Source organism: Atractosteus spatula, chromosome 4 (assembly GCF_055471065.1).
Source record: "Atractosteus spatula isolate fAtrSpa1 chromosome 4, fAtrSpa1.hap1, whole genome shotgun sequence".
Lineage (NCBI taxonomy): Eukaryota > Metazoa > Chordata > Actinopteri > Semionotiformes > Lepisosteidae > Atractosteus > Atractosteus spatula.
Genome location: NC_142709.1, coordinates 26912276 through 26930951, shown reverse-complemented (window position 1 = coordinate 26930951; position 18676 = coordinate 26912276). Strand labels below are relative to the sequence as shown.

Below are 18676 nucleotides of genomic sequence, written 5' to 3'. Positions count from 1 at the left end.
TGCTGTTCTGACCTAAGCTTTTCATAAATAACCTGTACATGTTAATGCACCAGACCAATGCACATCAGCAGTTTTTGAACAATGACAAAAATATTAACAAATTTGTAAATGACAAATTTACAAATTACAAATTTACATTATTAACAAAATGTAAATTTTGTTCTGAGAGAATATAGCACTTGCCATAAATAAAAAGAAGTATGAAGAACATCAACCAACTCTTAATTAGATGTGATTTTACTACTCTTTATTTTATAGAATAAAATCATTTAAAATAATTTCAAGTTATTACAGCATTTATTGGAGATCTAACAGAATGAATTGACAGCCATACAAAAAGACAAATCAACAAAGATACAACTTTCTACTGGTGGCTGTTCTTTCCTGACACTGTCTTATTGACCATCATTGCATTGCAAATTAAATGAAAGACATTCTGTTCCAAAGTAGATGCAAATGCAACATAAGGAGAAGTGTAACAGACCCTTTCTGGCAATCTTCAACCACTGATAATTATTGTTAAAATAGAATCTCAATTTTCCTTTTGTATGCTTCAGTTTGAAATCTACAATTGCTTGTCAAACCATTGTGTTGATTGACAACTTACACTGACAGAACTGTACACAAATGCAAGCTTCCACTAAGATCAGGTGACATAGCTGATTCATACTTTAACACCAGGCTCAGAAACATGTGTAGGGAACATGAATGGCTACCTGACAACAGGAACACCTCCTGCTGTTTAAGTGTGGTCCACCAGCGGGAGGTACTGCTGTGTATGAAACCATCAATCCAACTACAATAAAAAATTGCCACCTGATATCCACAGTGAATGAGAGATACAGGATAATCAAATATGCTGGTTAGTCATAACACTAAAGCTTACAAAGAACAAGTAAATGGACAAAGATGACATAATACATCTGAACTATTGCAGAAGTTGCACAATAACTGAGTTTGAACTCTCAGCAGCATCCAGAACTACCGAAAGACGGCAGAGGATGCAAGCTGGATAGAACCACAGCTTTTCCTGGATAGTAAGAAAATTAAGCTTATGGAGAAATTGCTGGTTTGTAGAGGATTTCAGTTAGTAAACTGCCAAACAGTATAAAAAAAGAAAAAAAAAAGCTTCTACTGTATCAACTATTCTCCACACAGTCTTGACAGCACTGCATCAGTTGCAATACACCACAGGGACTTTCCTGGCCCCATCGGCAACTCAGTTAACTCCCTTGTCTGGAACAGCCTGATCTACTTTATACAGTATTTTTAATTTGCTCTTCTCATTTTTAGAGCAGAATAAGAGAATTGTGGACAGAAATTAAAGCATGATTTTTTTTAATTTTGTAAGGCTCATTATATACAGTAGTTGTTAATAGAATATATGATTACATGCCACAATTATCTCTTTGTTTGCATACTATGGTCCACGACTGCCATTAGCTAAAGGATTGTTTGAGAGAAGCTCTTACAATGCTGGAGCCAGCAATTGCAAAACAAATGGAGCAAGGAAAACCTTTCTTTCAGTAATGCAACATCAGAATTGAAATGTTTCTTTAAATCTAAAATATGAATAGCTTGTCACTGTAGAAATAGGTATCTATATTTTTTTTTATACAGAACAGAAGATAAATGTCATGGATTAGTAACAGCACTTACAAAATATGAAACCCTATGAAAGGAAACTTGAAAGAAATTAACTGAATTCAAAATAACAATAAAAAATAAAAATAACTTTACTGTTTCTTTTTGGAATAGTTACAGGTAGATCCATGTGCTAACCTTCTGTGTTAGAAAAACTCAGTCTTGGGTTTTAAACAAGAATGTGATAAGGTGTGGCAGGGAGGATTGACACTGACACAAAAGCCAAATAAATGGCTGTTCGGAGTTTCTTCTTTTTATTTACTTTATATGCAATCTTGCATTTCAGTAGTAATTGTGATGCATTTTTAAATCTTTTTTAAAAAACTCCAAAATAATTTCTAAAAAAATATAATAGCTGGTAAAGGCTCTTACTTGGAATTTGGTTCCTCATCTCACAGCAGCAGAAAGAGATGGCTTTTAATACCTGGCTAAAAAACTTTTTTTTTATTTGAAAAACTCTCTGTGAGGTCTGAATGAAATTTGCTACTTAATAATAACATTGAACTGAAAGCTTGGTTCCTAAATAAATTACATAAAAAGTTTAAAAAAAAAACATTTTCAAAGATAATGCACCTGTTACATGGATATTAAAAATAAGTGGAAATAAGTGTCTGCCACTAGTGAGATAATTAGTTTATTAAGTGCTTGATACAGTCAATGGCACAGGATATTTTAGTGTTATTGAAGAATGTATTCCAACACTGTGAAGAGAACAACATGCTGATTATTTATATATTTCCTTCAAGACAGAAAACATGTATTCCAGGCTTTTGTAAAATAAATTATAGTTTCATAATGTTATTCCTAAGTTTTCCTGTTATCTTTGATAGAAGAGGCATGCTGTCATGCCATCTTGGCACTACTTGTTAAAACAAGCCTTTCTTTTGCAGGCTTAGTAATCAGCACTATACACTGTATGCCAGTGATGTTACCAGACATTTAAAAGGAAACTGATCACACAAATCAAATTAAAAGTAAAAATGTTGGCTTCCTTTCTACTGTGTGTGCCAGATCTGTCCATAATTTCAACATTTTCTGTCTGCTGGGTACGCCTTCTGTTGTCATTCACCTTCTCCGGTATCCCTGCAGGAGCAGAAGAAAAAAATTAGGATGATGCACACATTTTTGCAAAACCATGGCAAGAACTTGATCTAGTATACAGACAACACAAACCATCACAAATCATTCTCCCAACCTTATTAATAATTGCAAAGAGGCCGAATATGTGTCATACTCTGGAACACTTTTGCCTTAGTTGTACCTAGAATTCTACACATTTTGTACTAAAATGTTAATATAAGACGGAGTATGTTACAAACACTGAAAGGAGATTTTATTTGATCAGATATTTCCTATGACTTGTGTTTGATTTTTTTAATGTTGAATTGCCACGTACAAATTACAAATGGCTAGCTGTGTCTTTACTTCTTAGCAGCAATCTCATTGCCCTCAGGGGGAGAATATGGAAATGTATATTTGACGCACCAATGGAAGAAGACATTTGAAAAATGTACCTAAGACTCACTACATTGAGTGTAAGTTTAACACTTTGTGAGATATAAAGGGAATGGTTTCCCTAAATATTGCACAATCTGATAATTTACAGCAACAAAATGTCCTTGAATGCTGACTCTTATCTGATAATGTAACCTTCTGTGTGCCTATACTTATTTAAACCAGACCATGAAATCCTAATGTCTGTTTGTTTTTGTTTTTTCAGAAACTAATCTGGGTCCAACAAAATGATAAGGAATGCTCTGTTATGTTAGGTAGAGCAAAATCTAACTGACAAACCCTCATTTTTATTCAGCAAAACAATTCTATCACTATGCCACAACGTCAGCTGTAAATGGGATACAATTATTAAATTATATTCAGGCATTGACAAAGCAATTATGTACACAGAGCTTGTGAATTGCTATTACCAAGAGCTCAATACATATTGAGTTTTAGATCAAACTCATGGTAATCAAATAAATACTGCAATTTTGGAGATTAGCCAAAAAACTCTGGAATCCTAATAGTTACATGCCTATGTGTTTATGGTAGAACGTAACCTTTTGGAAGCAAATTTTAAATTGTATGCTAAAACAACATATTGGTAAAGTATCTCATCCTCCACCAGGAATTAGCATTTTTGTATCAACCAAAAGATCCCTTGCCATTATATTGCATCATGTGAAATACTTGAAGAAAGTATGCAATAATGTTTTATGCAAAACAACCTAGGGGACAATATTACACAATTCTTGTAACTTTAATAATTTGGAAAAGCAAAAACTTTTTTTTGCTTATATATTTATTTTTTCATATATTTTGCTTATTGCTGTAAAATCAACGACAGTTTATTGAGAGAATCAGGATTTAATAGTAGTTAAATGAGTAGGAATATATTGTTTATATATTCTCATAATCATGTAGGGTCCTAAGAACACTTATCACACAGTTTACATTTTATGCTGTAAATGTATATTACAATGTTGCACTGTACAGTGCTCTATTTTTCTAAATAATATGATAACTAATGTTTGCTGCAGGCAAAAGATGAATACTAGATTAAACACAACATACAATAATGAGAAGTTGCTTATACTGTATATTAGGCATATCTCAAACAGCTGTGGTTTATATTACTATTATTACGTGAACTGTTGCATTTACGTTCCATTCTATACATAATAAGGGGACTAATAATCACAACCATTAAGATGATTGCAACGTATGAACCTTGGGAGACTGCATGGGAAAATAATGCTTTGAACTCTTCTGCTTACAATTTGAGTTTATTCCCAGAGGAAAGGGTCCTCCAAAAATTTCTTTGCAGAAATACACAAAAATATTAGTTCAATCATTTGCAATTTCATCATCAGGATATTTGGTTAGTCACTACCCCACTATTAACACTACAGTACTTTATAATTCTAATGGGCCAGGTAAAAATGCAAAAGGCAATCACAATTATTTCTTTTGCTCAATAAATGACTTGACAATTTGATATAAACCATTAAAAACTATTTTCATTCATATTACTCATCCTGAGAGTAGTTCATATGAGTGAGTTCATTAGAAAATGAACCTCACTATAACAACAAACATATACACCTTAAGCCTGTTGAATAGAACCAGTATATTCTTTCCTGGAGATGTTTGATTATTTATTTCTTTAACCTTGTCATTTTTAGCTTGTATGTACAGTACTTTGAAGTAAAAAGTCATCCAGCAAGCTGGAATTTTCATCTGCTGTGTAAGTGATTTTTCTTAAAAATACCAAATATTTTGGAAGTCTTAGAGAAATATTTGTACGACATTTTTAAATTATTCATTTTTTTCTGCCAAGGTATTTGCTAAATAAATAATTTAACACATGTTCCCAAGTAAAAGAAACTAAGGTCACAGGACTGAAGCTGACAGTACAACTAATTTCTTTCCATCCACATTTTTGTCTTTTAGAATGGAAGAGGCTGAAAAAATGCCCCCTTTGGAAAACTGTTGTGTTTCTGTAAACAAACAAAAATATGTCACCTTTAGCATAAGTTATTCAAAACAGGAAACAGACAAGTACATTCATTTTAAAGAATGCGATACTATAACAGGGCAAAAGTATACCTTTTAATTAACCATCATTGCAAGAATAGATAAAAATACGTACAGTATATTAATAAAATTTATACAGTTTACTTCAACACAAATTGATGGAGAATTGGTAGGTAATCACAGACCCTCTCATTATCCAAACTGTTGTAATAAACATTCTGGCAAACTATCCTACAGTTCATCTTCAAGCCAAAACCATTCTTAGAAGAAAATGCCTAATTACTTTCACAATAGACATGAATGTTTATTTAAAATTTAAACATATAAACATTAGAGGAGATAGTAGAGCTTACATATAAGTGGTAGAAACATTTGCCCATCCTAGAGTTACTGCAAATTCAATTATTAAGACACCCAAATTGAACAACCAGGACCCTACCAAAATAAAAAGTGATGATTTTTCTAATAATATAAGTGCTACATATTGTACCCTTGTGTACTCTCACTTGTGTAAGCTGTTTGTTTTTTAATTAAAATTGCTCAGTTTTGTTTTGTTTTGGGGTTTTTTTTGTATGGATTTAAGTGTGTCAAGTATGAAGGTAGAGCATTTCATGATATTTTTGATTTTGTCCATTTTGACTGTTGTGATACGAACCTGTATATTTAAAAACTATTTAAAAACTGCAATCATTATTGAAAGCAATGGCGTTAGAGAGTATAAGATATTCCTACTACTACTACTCCCATTCTACTTCCAAGAACTCCTGCTTTCGGTCCTTGACTATTTGCTATGTTAATGTTTTTTTTAAACAAATGTCAGAAGAAAAAATACTATAAGTCCAAGAATCCTGGGACTAGATGTGGAGCTATGAATAGACTGCAAAGGAGGAAAAAGTCAACTTCCACTTCCAGATATTACTTTTTCAACTGTCCAGTCTCTTAAAAATATGTTGAGTGTTTGGATCCTTTGAAATGTGTTTATTGCAATGAGGAAGACTTCAGAACAAAGTAATCTTAATTGCTTCACTGAAATCTGAATGTTTCAATAATTTGAAACATGGATCTATCACAACAACAGCGATGTAAACATTGTGACAAAACAGCATAGTGGAAATTCATCAGCAGGGGCCTGTGCATCTATGTCTTCAACACCTGGGTTACTCATTTTAATGTGTTAGAGCAGGTACTGTATGTACTAAAAGTAATGAGATTCTTACTGTTTCACTGAGGCCATTTTATTTACCCTACTTCATGTGCCAGGACCAAACAACAAGGAAGCTGGTGAAAAGATTACTACCAGCTTTAATGATGCGCTTTCACTATCACTAACTGCTTTGAGATTTTAATACTCTTTCCATTTCAGTATATCTTCCTACCTTGCAGCAGTATGTGACCTCCCCTACTCGTATGAGACGTGTCTTGGATTAGTGTTATCGAAATATTGAAGATGCATGCAAGGCAGTGTGCAGACCATCTTTTCTGAAATCGGACCATAATATTTCTCACTTGCACCCTACATACATGCAGCATGTGAAACCTGAGAAACCTGTACTTAAATCTGTGCAAATATGAACAGTGGAGAGTAAGGAGGAACTTATGTGCTGTTTTGATACCACAAACTGGCAAGTGTTTTTTGACTTGTGGGGAGACCTGCAAAAGTTGACTGACTATGTAATGGCATCCAGTTCTGTCAAAGTACTGTCATTACCTCTAGTGAAAATATTTGCTAATTACAAACCTTGGGTGTCTAAGGACTGAAAAATGTGTTTGAATGACTGAACAGTAACTTTTTAAATGGGGAAACTGCTGTTGTTAGAGAGAAAGATAAGGAGTTTAGGTTAAAAAGGAGGAAAGCAAAAAAGAGTTGAGAATAGGTTCTGTGTAGGCAACCCTAAGCAAGCATGGAAGGGGCTTAATGTAATGATGGGTAGAGGTAGCAAAACACAGAATGGGAACTGTGCTGTTAGCTCCTTTGTGAATTGTTACAAATGGGGTTATGTCTCCCTTTTCTAAAAATACACCCATAAACCAGGAGATGCAGTTTTTAACTAAGGGATTGTTTACACAGAAAATTAGACTTCCCTAAAAACACAGAATAGCAAGCTCTCTTAACAAGGTTTAAATGTTTAGCTCCAATCTGGTCTTTTCAGGTGATCTGGAACAAGAACCCCTTACCTTCAATATTTTCCTTCTCCTGTATCCTCTGTTGTCCACCCCCCTTCTGTACCTGTACCTGTTAGTTACATATTGTGCTCCTGGACTGTTGATCAACACTTATCGTAAACCTATGTAAACCTTACACTGAATCTGGACCACCTACAGTACATCTCAACCAAACATCCTTTGAAGCTGGAAATTTTGACACAGGCCAGGTGTTACCCATTGTATTTAGATTCTTAGAGCTGTATTGCTCTAAGAATGTTGCACCTATTGCTGTAACAGAATGACCTTAATTGTCGTTATGGAAGATTTGACATTGATTGGTTTTAGAGATAAGAGTAATGACAAATGAGTGGATTCCCATTACTTCATATATACAGCTGATTAAGACAGTTGTTAAATGTCTCTCCCAGGTTAATTAATAATAGTTAATAATTTCTTACACTTATATAGCACTTTTCTGGACACTCCACCCAAAGCACTTTACAGGTAATGAGAACTCCCTTCCACCACCACCAATGTGCAGCATCCACCTCATCATCCACCTCAGTGCACAGTATGCTTACCACACATCAGCTATCAGTGGGGAGGAGAACAGAGTGATGAAGCCAATTCATAGATGGGGATTACTAGGAGGCCATGATTGGTAAAGGCCAATAGGAAATTTGACCAGGAAAGTTTCAGTTATTATACAGTACCTGTACCTAAAAAAACCAAAGCACTGACTTTCGAACAGTGGGACTCAACCCCCAGTTGGCTAAGAGCACGGACAGGGTTATTTGTAAATCTTACCCTCTTGATTTCAGGTCACCTGGATCCCTTAAAATCTGATTATAAAGAACATAGGGGACTGAAGATGCAGCTTTGACTTTAGTGAACTTTGTAGCTAGTCATCTGCAACAAAGTCACGTGCATATTTTATTTATTTGACTTTAGTTCAGCATTTAATATGATTCAGACCCATGAACTACTGGAATTGTTTCTGGGTTTAAATGGTAATGAGAGCCTTATACAATGGATTAAGGATTTTCTAACAGATTGGCCACAGAGTGTTATGAACAATAGATATTCAAAAGAAATTGTTTTAAAAATACTGGTTATCCCCAGAGCTGTGTTTTGTCATGTCTGTCACATTTATTATTTTCCATCTATGCAAATGAAATGAAAATGCAGGGAACTACTATTAATATATTAAAGTTCGGAGATTATATGACCCCAGTAGAATTGTTTACTGGGGATGACTGAGAAGGGGTGGAGAATTACTTTGAAAAATATCTAAACTGGAAAGGTTTATATTTGTTAATATTTCTAGTAAAATAATTGATTGACCACAGAAACACACTAAAGCGCACACACACACTCACAAACACATATAATAAAAATAGCACTGAGCACTTAGTTAATTTGGATTGTACTGCCTTGTAGTCGTTTTCCAACGCTCGCTAACAAACAATAAAAGCTGTCTGTGTCAGGTTCAGTAGTAGTGGACGCTAGGGTTACCATACATCCAGTTTTTCTCAGCTGTGTCCTCTGTTTTGATCGTTATATCTCTTTCTGGGGAGAATTTTCAAATGTCCAGGATTTCGATCCCGTTATTTTCACCATGAAGAATAATTAACAAAAGCTATAATGATGTTAGAAAGAGAGAGAATTTCTTAACTTCTGTAGTTCGCTTTGCGACCTACATTGTCCTGTATGTGTATGATTATGTCATGAGAGCGAAATCGGGCGTCAATATCAGTGTCTTTACTCAGTCTGTGTAGTGCAGAAGCATTCCCTCGAAAAGCTCCCTGTTTTGGTTTCTCAGTTTCCTACCCTCAAACAAAATGCCAAAGCGAAAGTGTAAATTCACAGCAGAACTAAAAAATAAATGTTGGTGGCAGAGAAGACTGGGAAGCTAAATGTTTGGTGTTTAAGCCTGGTACTTTTGTCTCTGTGGCAAATAAAGGTGTACTTGACTTGCAAGCTCATGTTGACTCAGACAAATACCAAAAGGCAATTAGAGTTCGTCAACCAAATTAACAGATTCTTTCATAAAATCTAACAGCAAAACAGAGGATGCTGTTATTGCAGCAGAGGGGACTTATGCATTTCACACAGATAAACATCATCACAGTTACTTTACCAATGAACATAAAACATGGGATATTTTGAAAACCCTCTCCATCCCAACCCTCTTTCCAAATAAGGAAATAGGATAGTTTCTCAGGGTGTTTTCTATTTTTTGACGTTCAAATACTGTATGGTAACCCTAGTGGCCGATGTATAATCCTCCTCGCTCTCAACAGGTGTGGGTGATCTATCGGAGCTGGTGTCAGTACTCTTGGCGTCTATTCCTTTCAGCCATGACATAATACTTGATTTTTGTGAGGTATTCATTTTCGATCACTTGTTCTGTTGGCGAATGTGGTGCTAAGCTGTGTCTTTGAAAGCTCAAGAGGAGTATGAACACTCAAGTATTAGTGCGCGCTTTACCAACGTAGCTAAGTACATACAGTAGGCTGTGTATTTGACACATCAACTAATTTTATTAAAACAGAAAATATGAAAACCTGTCTCAAGCTATCTGAAACCAATTAAGTAAATTACAGATGAAACATTTAAATAATTTTTAATTATTCAATTTTTAATTCCCAATTTTTCAGTGCACACAATAAATTTCCAGGGTCATCTAGCGTATAAACTGGGGGCACCACAGTTTGAGAACCACTGGCCTAGATCATCCTGTCCCTCCAAACTGGATCAGAGAGGCTACCAAGAGGCCGATGGCAACTTTGAACAAGCTACAGGCCTTTATGGCAAAGACTGGTCCTTCTGTGCATGTGACAACAATATCACAAGCGCTCCACAAATCTGTATGTGTCACGACCATCAGGCAGTTAAGACCAACTCTTAAGCAATCTAATCAGCACCAGCAGCGGGTGATTATTAACAAACGCCGCCGCACGAGTTAACCCACCTGCACACGCTCCACCGTGCGGTACGCAGTGCTATTTATACCACCTTAACGTGCTTCCCGCTGCTCGGTATTGAGTCTACTCCTTGAGAGCTCTACCTGGCGTTTTTCCCCGTACCTCGTTTATTCTGGTTATTGGACTCCCCTTCTGCCTTTTCGACTTTGGACCTCGCCTCTCGCATCGGACTGTTTGCCACCTGTGTTCTCCCTGGGTTATGACTTACCTTACGCCTTTTGACCACGACCTTGCCTCTTGTTTCGGATTGTACGCTTTCTACGCTCTTCCTGGTTGCTGTACACCCTTATCCTTTAGACCACTTACTCGCTTATCATTTTGGATTGTTTGCCTGCCTCATCTACTACCCGTGCCTACGTCTGCACAGGATCCTTGTATCTCCCCACCAGGGATTCCTAACAGTATGGGAGGATGGCAAGAAAAAATCCTCTGCTTAAAAAAAGCCACATCAAGTCTCTTTTATGTTTTGCTTAAAAGCACCTAAAGTACTTGTGTGGCCAAGTGGCAAAAGGTGCTTTGGTCAGAAGAGACCAAAATCGAACTTTTTGGTCAGAATGCAAAATAGTACATCTGGCGAAAACCAAATACATCTTACCATCCAAAGAACACCATTCCTACAGTAAAGCACGGTAACAGCATCCTGTTGTGGGGGTGTTTCTCTTCAGCTGGGACTGGGGCACTTGTCAGGATAGAAGGGAAGACAGATGGTGCAAAATACAGGCAAATTCTTGAAGAAAACCTGCAGTCCTCAGCCAGGAAGTTGAAAATGGGTTCACCTTTCAACATGACAATGACCCAAAGAACTCTACCAAAGCAACTGTACAGTGGCTGAGGGACAGGAAGGTGAATGTCCTTGAGTGGCCTAGTCAGAGCCCCAGCTTAAATCCCATAGAAAATCTTTGGAATGACATGAAGAGGGCAGTCCATCAACGGTCACCACACAGTTTGACTGAGCTTGAACAATTCTGTAAGGAAGAAAGAGCTAATATTCCTCCTTCTAGGTGTGCAACATTGGTAGAAATGTATCCCAACAGACTCAAGGCTGTAATTCAAGCAAAAGGTGCTTCCACCAACTATTAACTTAGGGGGCTGTTCTCTTAGCCAACCCAGTTATTATACTTTTTTATTTTTTTTAGAAATGTTGCTTTCTTTTTTCACTTGGATGTTGCAAGGTACAATTTGTAAAAAAAAAACTGGAAAAAGTCTGATTTTATCTTCTTTTTCGGCTTTAGGGTAGCAAATGGTGAACATTTTGAAAGGGAGTGATGACTTTCTATACCCACTGTATATTAAATGTAGGTTAATGAATGTTCGCTGTATGAAGCTATCACATAAATGCAATGGTATTATATTTTGAATGATAGAGTGAAATATGTGTGTTTGTATATATATTGTTGTATGGCTGGGACTATTGTTTGACTTTAATTTGTATTTATTTTATGTTTAGTGTAATTTGATTTTGTTTTTATGGTGTTGCTAAAGACATGATGCTTTTGGATAGGCAATAAACATAAAAATATAGACATCAAGAATCAGGAACACAGTTTTGTAAAAGAACCATATAACACCCATACAGTACAAGTATTGTGATTCATCCCTTTTTAGGATATATTCTACCATTTCACGAGAATTGGTCAGTTCCTGAATCTGTAAAGTGGAAATATTTGTATGAATACAACAACCCAAAGACTGGATACAGCAGGTTTGGAACACCTTTCAAACTCCAGAAGGTACTGTAATATACTCACAGGAAATGAAATATATTACAGTGGCAACTCATGTAGGTCAAGATGCAAGTGTCTTAACCTCACAAAAACATGAGTACATAACTAATTGGTTTCTGCTAAATTAATTTTTATTTTTATTCTCCTTAATGGATGATGTACAGTATATGTGTTCCCCTACACATTTATAAACTTTGTATTTTAATATATGATCAATTACTTCATTCAACACATTTGTATTTAGAACAGGTTCCATGTAGTATACAATTAGTTGCTGTTTATGAGATTAAAATTAACAGGCTTAACTTTAATTACCTCAAACTATGACAGGACAGACATTACGAAAATCATGGAACAAATTATTTTTGAATTATCTCAATGTTTCACATTACAGGCCTCATACAAAACTGATATTTAACGTACAGTACCTGGGGGAGTTCAAAGACAACCTGGCAAACCAATTGCTTATATAAGAAGAAGATACCCTGGTTTCTTTAAAGAAATGCCTCAATGAAATCTTTGGATGAGCTACTAAAAACGAACTACTTTTAGATTATCCAAATGGTCCCCTCTCATCTGTCAACATTCTAATGTTCTTATAAATACAGAACTGTATTATGAAAGAGATGTTGCACCATTGACTGCTCCAAGAACTGCATAAAAGTAATCGCATACAGAGGCAAACACCTTGAGCTGTCAGAAAAAAGCAAGATGTTGCAGTTCAATTAGGATGCAGAATATAAATGATTATATTGTATATACTCAATAGAGTGCAACCTTGCAGTTGGTTTAAGTTGGTTTTATTTCATTAGCTTACATTTCATGTTCACAGCTTCATTGACGAAAGTCTTTCTTAAAAAAAAAACCCAACAAAAGCTAAGGCAAGTGATTTTAAAAACTTGCTACTTATCAACATCTACATTTTCTACTATAACATCTGGAAATATTAAGAGTTTAAATCCAACAGCATTGGTAGGACAAACATATACTTCTGGACCTTAACACCTTACAAAGTGAAACAATGCAATTTGTAAAGAACATTCTAAAGGATGACAGGGCCCGCATCCTCCTATAGCACCGTGTTTCAAAAAGCACCAGTTCCTGATTATGAGGCTACTTCGGGTAATGAAAGCTGCACATAGTATAATTGAACAAATCAAATTCAATTATACTATTCTAAGAGAGCAGACACTCTCATCTCCCCTAATAAGACACCCCTTTGCCAGGCTCATATGATTTTTTTAAAGTGTACAAAATAAAATCTAGATCAATTATTATTCATCATTGTGCAGGAATAACTGTTATTGACAAAAGTAACTCAATTTTAGGGATGGTAGTAGTCACTTTCAATTAGAAAAGAACTTAAGAAAGATATATGGTATGTACAGTAGTTATCTGTTGAGGGCATGCTTTGTATTTTCCTAACTTTTCCATCTCTCTGAACAATGCTAAACAGACAGTTTAGTGAATACAAATGATCTGCATCTATGAATCCCTAACGGACTACTGATTGCTTTTCTGCAGTGTGCTGGGTCCTCTCAGTACATTATGAACAGACAGGGAGGCACCACATCTTTTAGAAGGAATCTTGTTTAGAGTGCTTCATTTAGCCACATCACCTCTGAAGCTGCTATATCTCGGAATTACCACAAATGCTTGTATATTGATATACCATTGTTGCTTTTAACTCCATCTAGTGTACACATGTCACTTTACTTTTTATTTTATTTTAGGGGGTTAATTACCAAATATAATTTGACCTTCTATTTCAATTTATCTATAATTGTAACAGTTTGGTTTATATTTCACATCATATGGCTAAACTCATATTAAAAGACACAGATCAATAACAAATAAAGCAGTTAACAGTCCCAAATGACAAAGTGCCTTTGGATAGTATTTCAATAATTTTATAACAAAAGTGTTCTGGAGACATTTACTTGGCAATTTTAAAGGATGCTGCAAATAAGCATTTTTTCCACTTGGTTGTTTCAGTAAACAAAAAATGGATCTGTCTGTTTCAGGTGAAATGAGAAATCAGAAGAAAAAAGCACATAAAAAGTGTAATTGCAGAGGTATTAGTCAAAAGATGAAGTTTATGGGTAATGTGAAATCAATGGGAGTTAAATTCTCTGTGCCTTTAGGAAACAATACTTAACAGAGATCAATAAACTGGAGTGGAAAAAGCTGGGAAAAAAGTATATGAGAAATAACATGCTCATTAAAACTTTGTGTCTGCAGTAAGCTACAGTAGGTATGCTTAAGTTTTCACTGCCTAAAGAAGATCGATAGGTGGCACTTGTCATGTGTTAATGTTATCTAAAATGTAGCAGCATTTAATCTGTTATACTACTTCTTTAACACCACTTAATATGACATATTAATATGGAATTATGTAACTAAAGGTCTTCCAGTCTGGCTAAAGACTTCCTTTCTCTATTGGGATGCTTTGATCTTACTCAGTTTGTTTGTACCCCTACACATAACAAAGGACACCTTAGATTTAATTATTGCAAATGACTCTTTTGTCTCCCACTGCTCTCCCCTTGATCTAGGCCTCTCTGACCACTTAGCCATTCTTTTCAATCTGGAATTACCTGTTTCTAACACTTCCCCCCCACGCTCTGTAAATTTCCACAACTGGCGATCAATTGATTACCCAAGGTTTGCAAATTCTGTTCTGTCCACCTTATCTTGTTTCTCTTCCTCTGACCCTCTAGAGGACAAAATACAGTTACTTGACAGTGCTCTTTTATCTACACCTTTGCTCCTTTAAAAACTCGAATCATCTCCTTCTCTCGCCCTGCCCCCTGGTACAACGTCTATCTGCGATCCATGAAGGCAGCCTCTCACAAACTTGAACGTAGGTGGCGTCTTTCTGGCCTAAATGTACATTATCAGCCTTGGAGAGATTACTTATCTGAATATAAGGGTACTATAGAGTCTGCTAGATCCACCTACTTCTCTCACATCACTGAAAATCACAAAAACAGCCGTAGACATCTTTTCTCCAACATCAACAGACTGCTCAACCCAAACCCCACCACATTACCTGCCTCATCGCAACTTTGCAACACATTCTTAGATTTCTTTAGTTCTAAGATTGACAACATCCGGCATCACATTCTCTACACTACACATATCATTTCCATACCTCCTCCCTCCTCATCCAACTTCTCTGGTTCCCTTCTCTCCAGCTTCTCTCTTCTTGACTTAGCATCCCTCAATAAACTAGTTACACGCATGAAACCCACCACATCTATTTTAGATCCCATTCCCACCACTTTATTTCAGTCCTGTTTCTCTTCTCTCTGTCCCATTGTCCTCAATATTATACATGAATCCATGAGCACTGGCATTGTACCAAACGGTCCTCAAAACTGCTGCCATTACCCCCATGCCAAAAAAGCCTAACATGGCTCTCGACAATCTTAACAATTTTCGCCCCATCTCCAACTTAAACTTTCTTGCTAAAATTCTAGAACATGCTGTCACACTTCAGTTACATGACCACCTCATGACAAACAACCTTCTTGAACCCCTCCAATCTGGCTTCCGTCAACTTCACAGCACAGAAACTGCTCCGGTCAAAGTCACTAACGATCTTCTAATAGCTTCTGATTCTGGTTCTCTTTCTATACTCATCCTTCTTGATCTCAGTGCTGCTTTTGACACTGTTGACCATAACATCTTACTTTCTTGTCTTGAGACTGTGTTTGGAGTTTCTGACACTGCTCTCAAATGGTTCAAATCTTACTTCACTGATCGCTGTCACTTTGCCTCTCTTAATGGGTACAGGTCTGAAATTGGTCTTGTTAAGTCTGGTGTTCCTCAGGGCTCAATACTGGGCCCCTTGCTCTTCAGCATTTACATGTTTCCACTTGGTCAGCTTTTAAGATCACATGGCCTCAGCTTTCATTTTTACACTGACGATACTCAAAATATACATCCATACCAAACCTGACACTGATGTGGCTGTCTCTATTCTATCTAATTGCATCTCTGACATAAAAATTTGGATGACTCAAAACTTCCTTCATCTTAACTGCGACAAGACAGAAGTCATGCTTATTGGCACCCCCCATCAACTTCGTAAAGCCAGTCCTGTAACCTTATCTGTAGATGGTTCTATACTTGAGCTTCAATCAAAATTATAAAACCTTGGGATTATATTCGATTCTGGCTTAACATTTGACCCACATGTGCAGCATACTGTCAAAACATCTTTTTTTTAACCTCGCTAGTCTAGTGATAGAAATATTGCTAGATTATGTCCTATGCTATCACTAACTGTGGCTGAAAAGCTGATCAACACATTTGTGTTCTCTCGAATTGACTACTGTAATGCTCTACTCGCTGGGGTATCTAAATCTACTCTGAACAAACTGCAATATGTCCAAAGTTCAGCAGCCAGAATCCTGACCAGGTCTAGTGCAAGTGTTCACATTACTCCTATCCTGGAGTCCTTGCACTGGCTTCCAGTCAAATTCCGTGTAGACTTTAAAATCTTCATGCTCACCTATAAGGCTCTGAATGGCTTGGCACCTCAGTACCTGTCTGAACTATTATCGCCCTACTCCCCACCTCACAACCTTCGCTCTTCTAATTCTGCTCTCCTTACTGTCCCCCAAGCCTGTCTACATTGTATGGATGACGGGACCTTCTCCTGTTATGCCCCCAAGCTCTGGAACTCTCTCCCCAAGGATATCAGAGAGTCACCTTCTCTAAACTCCTTCAAATCCAGACTCAAAACCCTCTTCTTCAGAAAAGCCTTTACTTAACTGGTTCCATTCTTCACCCCTCTGCTTTTCTTAGTACCACCATCCACGGTCTCCTCTATATATAGTAATTGTGTTTTATCTTGTGTATTCTTCTTATTTATTGTTGTTGTCATCCTGTAAAGAGCTTTGAGAAGCCACCTTTAAAGGCGCTATATAAAATACAGTTTATTATTATTATTATTAAAAGAAAATGTTGGTAGCAGAACATAACAATAACCAAAGAATAATAATATTTCTGAACATCATTAAGGATATGCATTTTTTAATATAAATATAACATATTTATAAAGATAGCAACAGGTGACAACATAAAATGAGGAAAACAACAATATTCTTGTTGTGGTTATTCTGGAAAATATTTAACGTGCTCATTTTAACTATATTTCCCATGAACACTTACTATCGTTATTGTTGTAACAGTAATTCAAATGCTTGTAGTTTTTATTTTAGCTCATCCAAGTAGAGTGACACATTGGTGGTTCAGTTGTAGAATTCTTGCCTGCCATGCAGGAGGCCTGGGTTTAATTCCCAGCCAATGCCTAAGTTGTATCTAGACTCTGTCTCTAATAATAAAATAAATAGATGTAATCTATATTGATATTTATTATATTAATTTTATAACAATATGTTAAATACTAAAATAATATGAATTATAAATGAAGTAATAACATGAATGAACCTCCTTATTGTAGAACTAGCAAATGTGTGAATACTTCCATACAGTAGGTGTAGTAAACAAAACCAGTTCTACCGGTCATTTTGCCCACCACACCAAAAAATCTTTAGGATGCTCAGAGAGAGTAAGAGAATTTAAAGATGTCCTTAATGAGAAATCACAACTAAGGTTTTTACATGCATATTTTCTTGTAAATAACTAATTTCTAAATCCACTTTGCATAATATATATTTATATTATGTCTATTTAGTCTAAAATATTTGTGTATATATATATTTGTTTCTGATGCCCTTTTTCTTCTTGTTTTCTTAATGATGTCACATCTAGTGTTTGTGGTGTTTTTGTTCCAGAGATAATGTAGTGGCTTTAAAACCATACATTATCATAATGTATTTAAAAGCAGAAAGAAAAACGTGCAGTAAAATCAAAACAGAGGCTGGATTAAAATTGTTGACATCACGATTTGCTTTTGAGGTACTGTACAGTGTTCTCTACTTCAAAACATCTATGCAATATATTTTTAACAATTGCTTGCAAAACAGTGATACTAGTAACGGTATTCAGTATCAGAATCTAGAGATCAGGAATAAAGTCTTAAGTCATAAAAACAATATGCCATTAGAATAACCAGTTTCTGGGTCCATTTACATGGTAAAGACACATTTATCTGAGCAGAGGGGTTCGGCCAACAAAATGATAAGATTGGATAATGATGTCCATGGTTTTATAATGAATACAATATTCATTTTTATTTATTCATTACATTTGACCTACATATTTTTAAGTTACATTTTAAACTGTATACTATCCATCAAAACATTTTTAAAGTAAAAAGTAGAGCAAAAGAATTTCAGCCACTTAACTTAGTACTGTATCAGATATCACACTCAGAACATATATTTTATTAAAATTAATCAGATATCTATGATGCGCTGTGTGGAATGAACTGTTTTTAAAAAGCCAGCAGAATATCCTGATGTGAAGCAGAGCACATATACTCATACCAAAGAAGAAAGTAGGTGTAAGGGAGAACACACAGTACGTAATAAACTTCACAGACACCCGGTGAAACTTTGATGTTTGAAAAGAGCTTTTGGTACCTTTCTCTCCAGCTGACCTAGCAGTTTTTTTATTGACAATTGATTTCATTTTCGATTACAACTCAAAAAGACAATAATAATTTAA

The 18676-nt window shown here is 35.7% G+C and overlaps 1 protein-coding gene across 1 annotated transcript in view; it reads right to left on the bottom strand.

Annotated features, from left to right (window-relative positions):
• Nucleotides 1-219: 219 nt before the first annotated feature.
• Nucleotides 220-18676, bottom strand: part of gpc5a (glypican 5a) — a 365485-nt gene continuing 347028 nt past the window's right edge. The window contains exon 8 of the mRNA XM_088913593.1: nt 220-2727. Coding sequence (XP_088769719.1) covers nt 2573-2727 — 155 coding nt within the window. The 3' untranslated portion in view covers nt 220-2572. The remainder of the gene's footprint in view (nt 2728-18676) is intronic.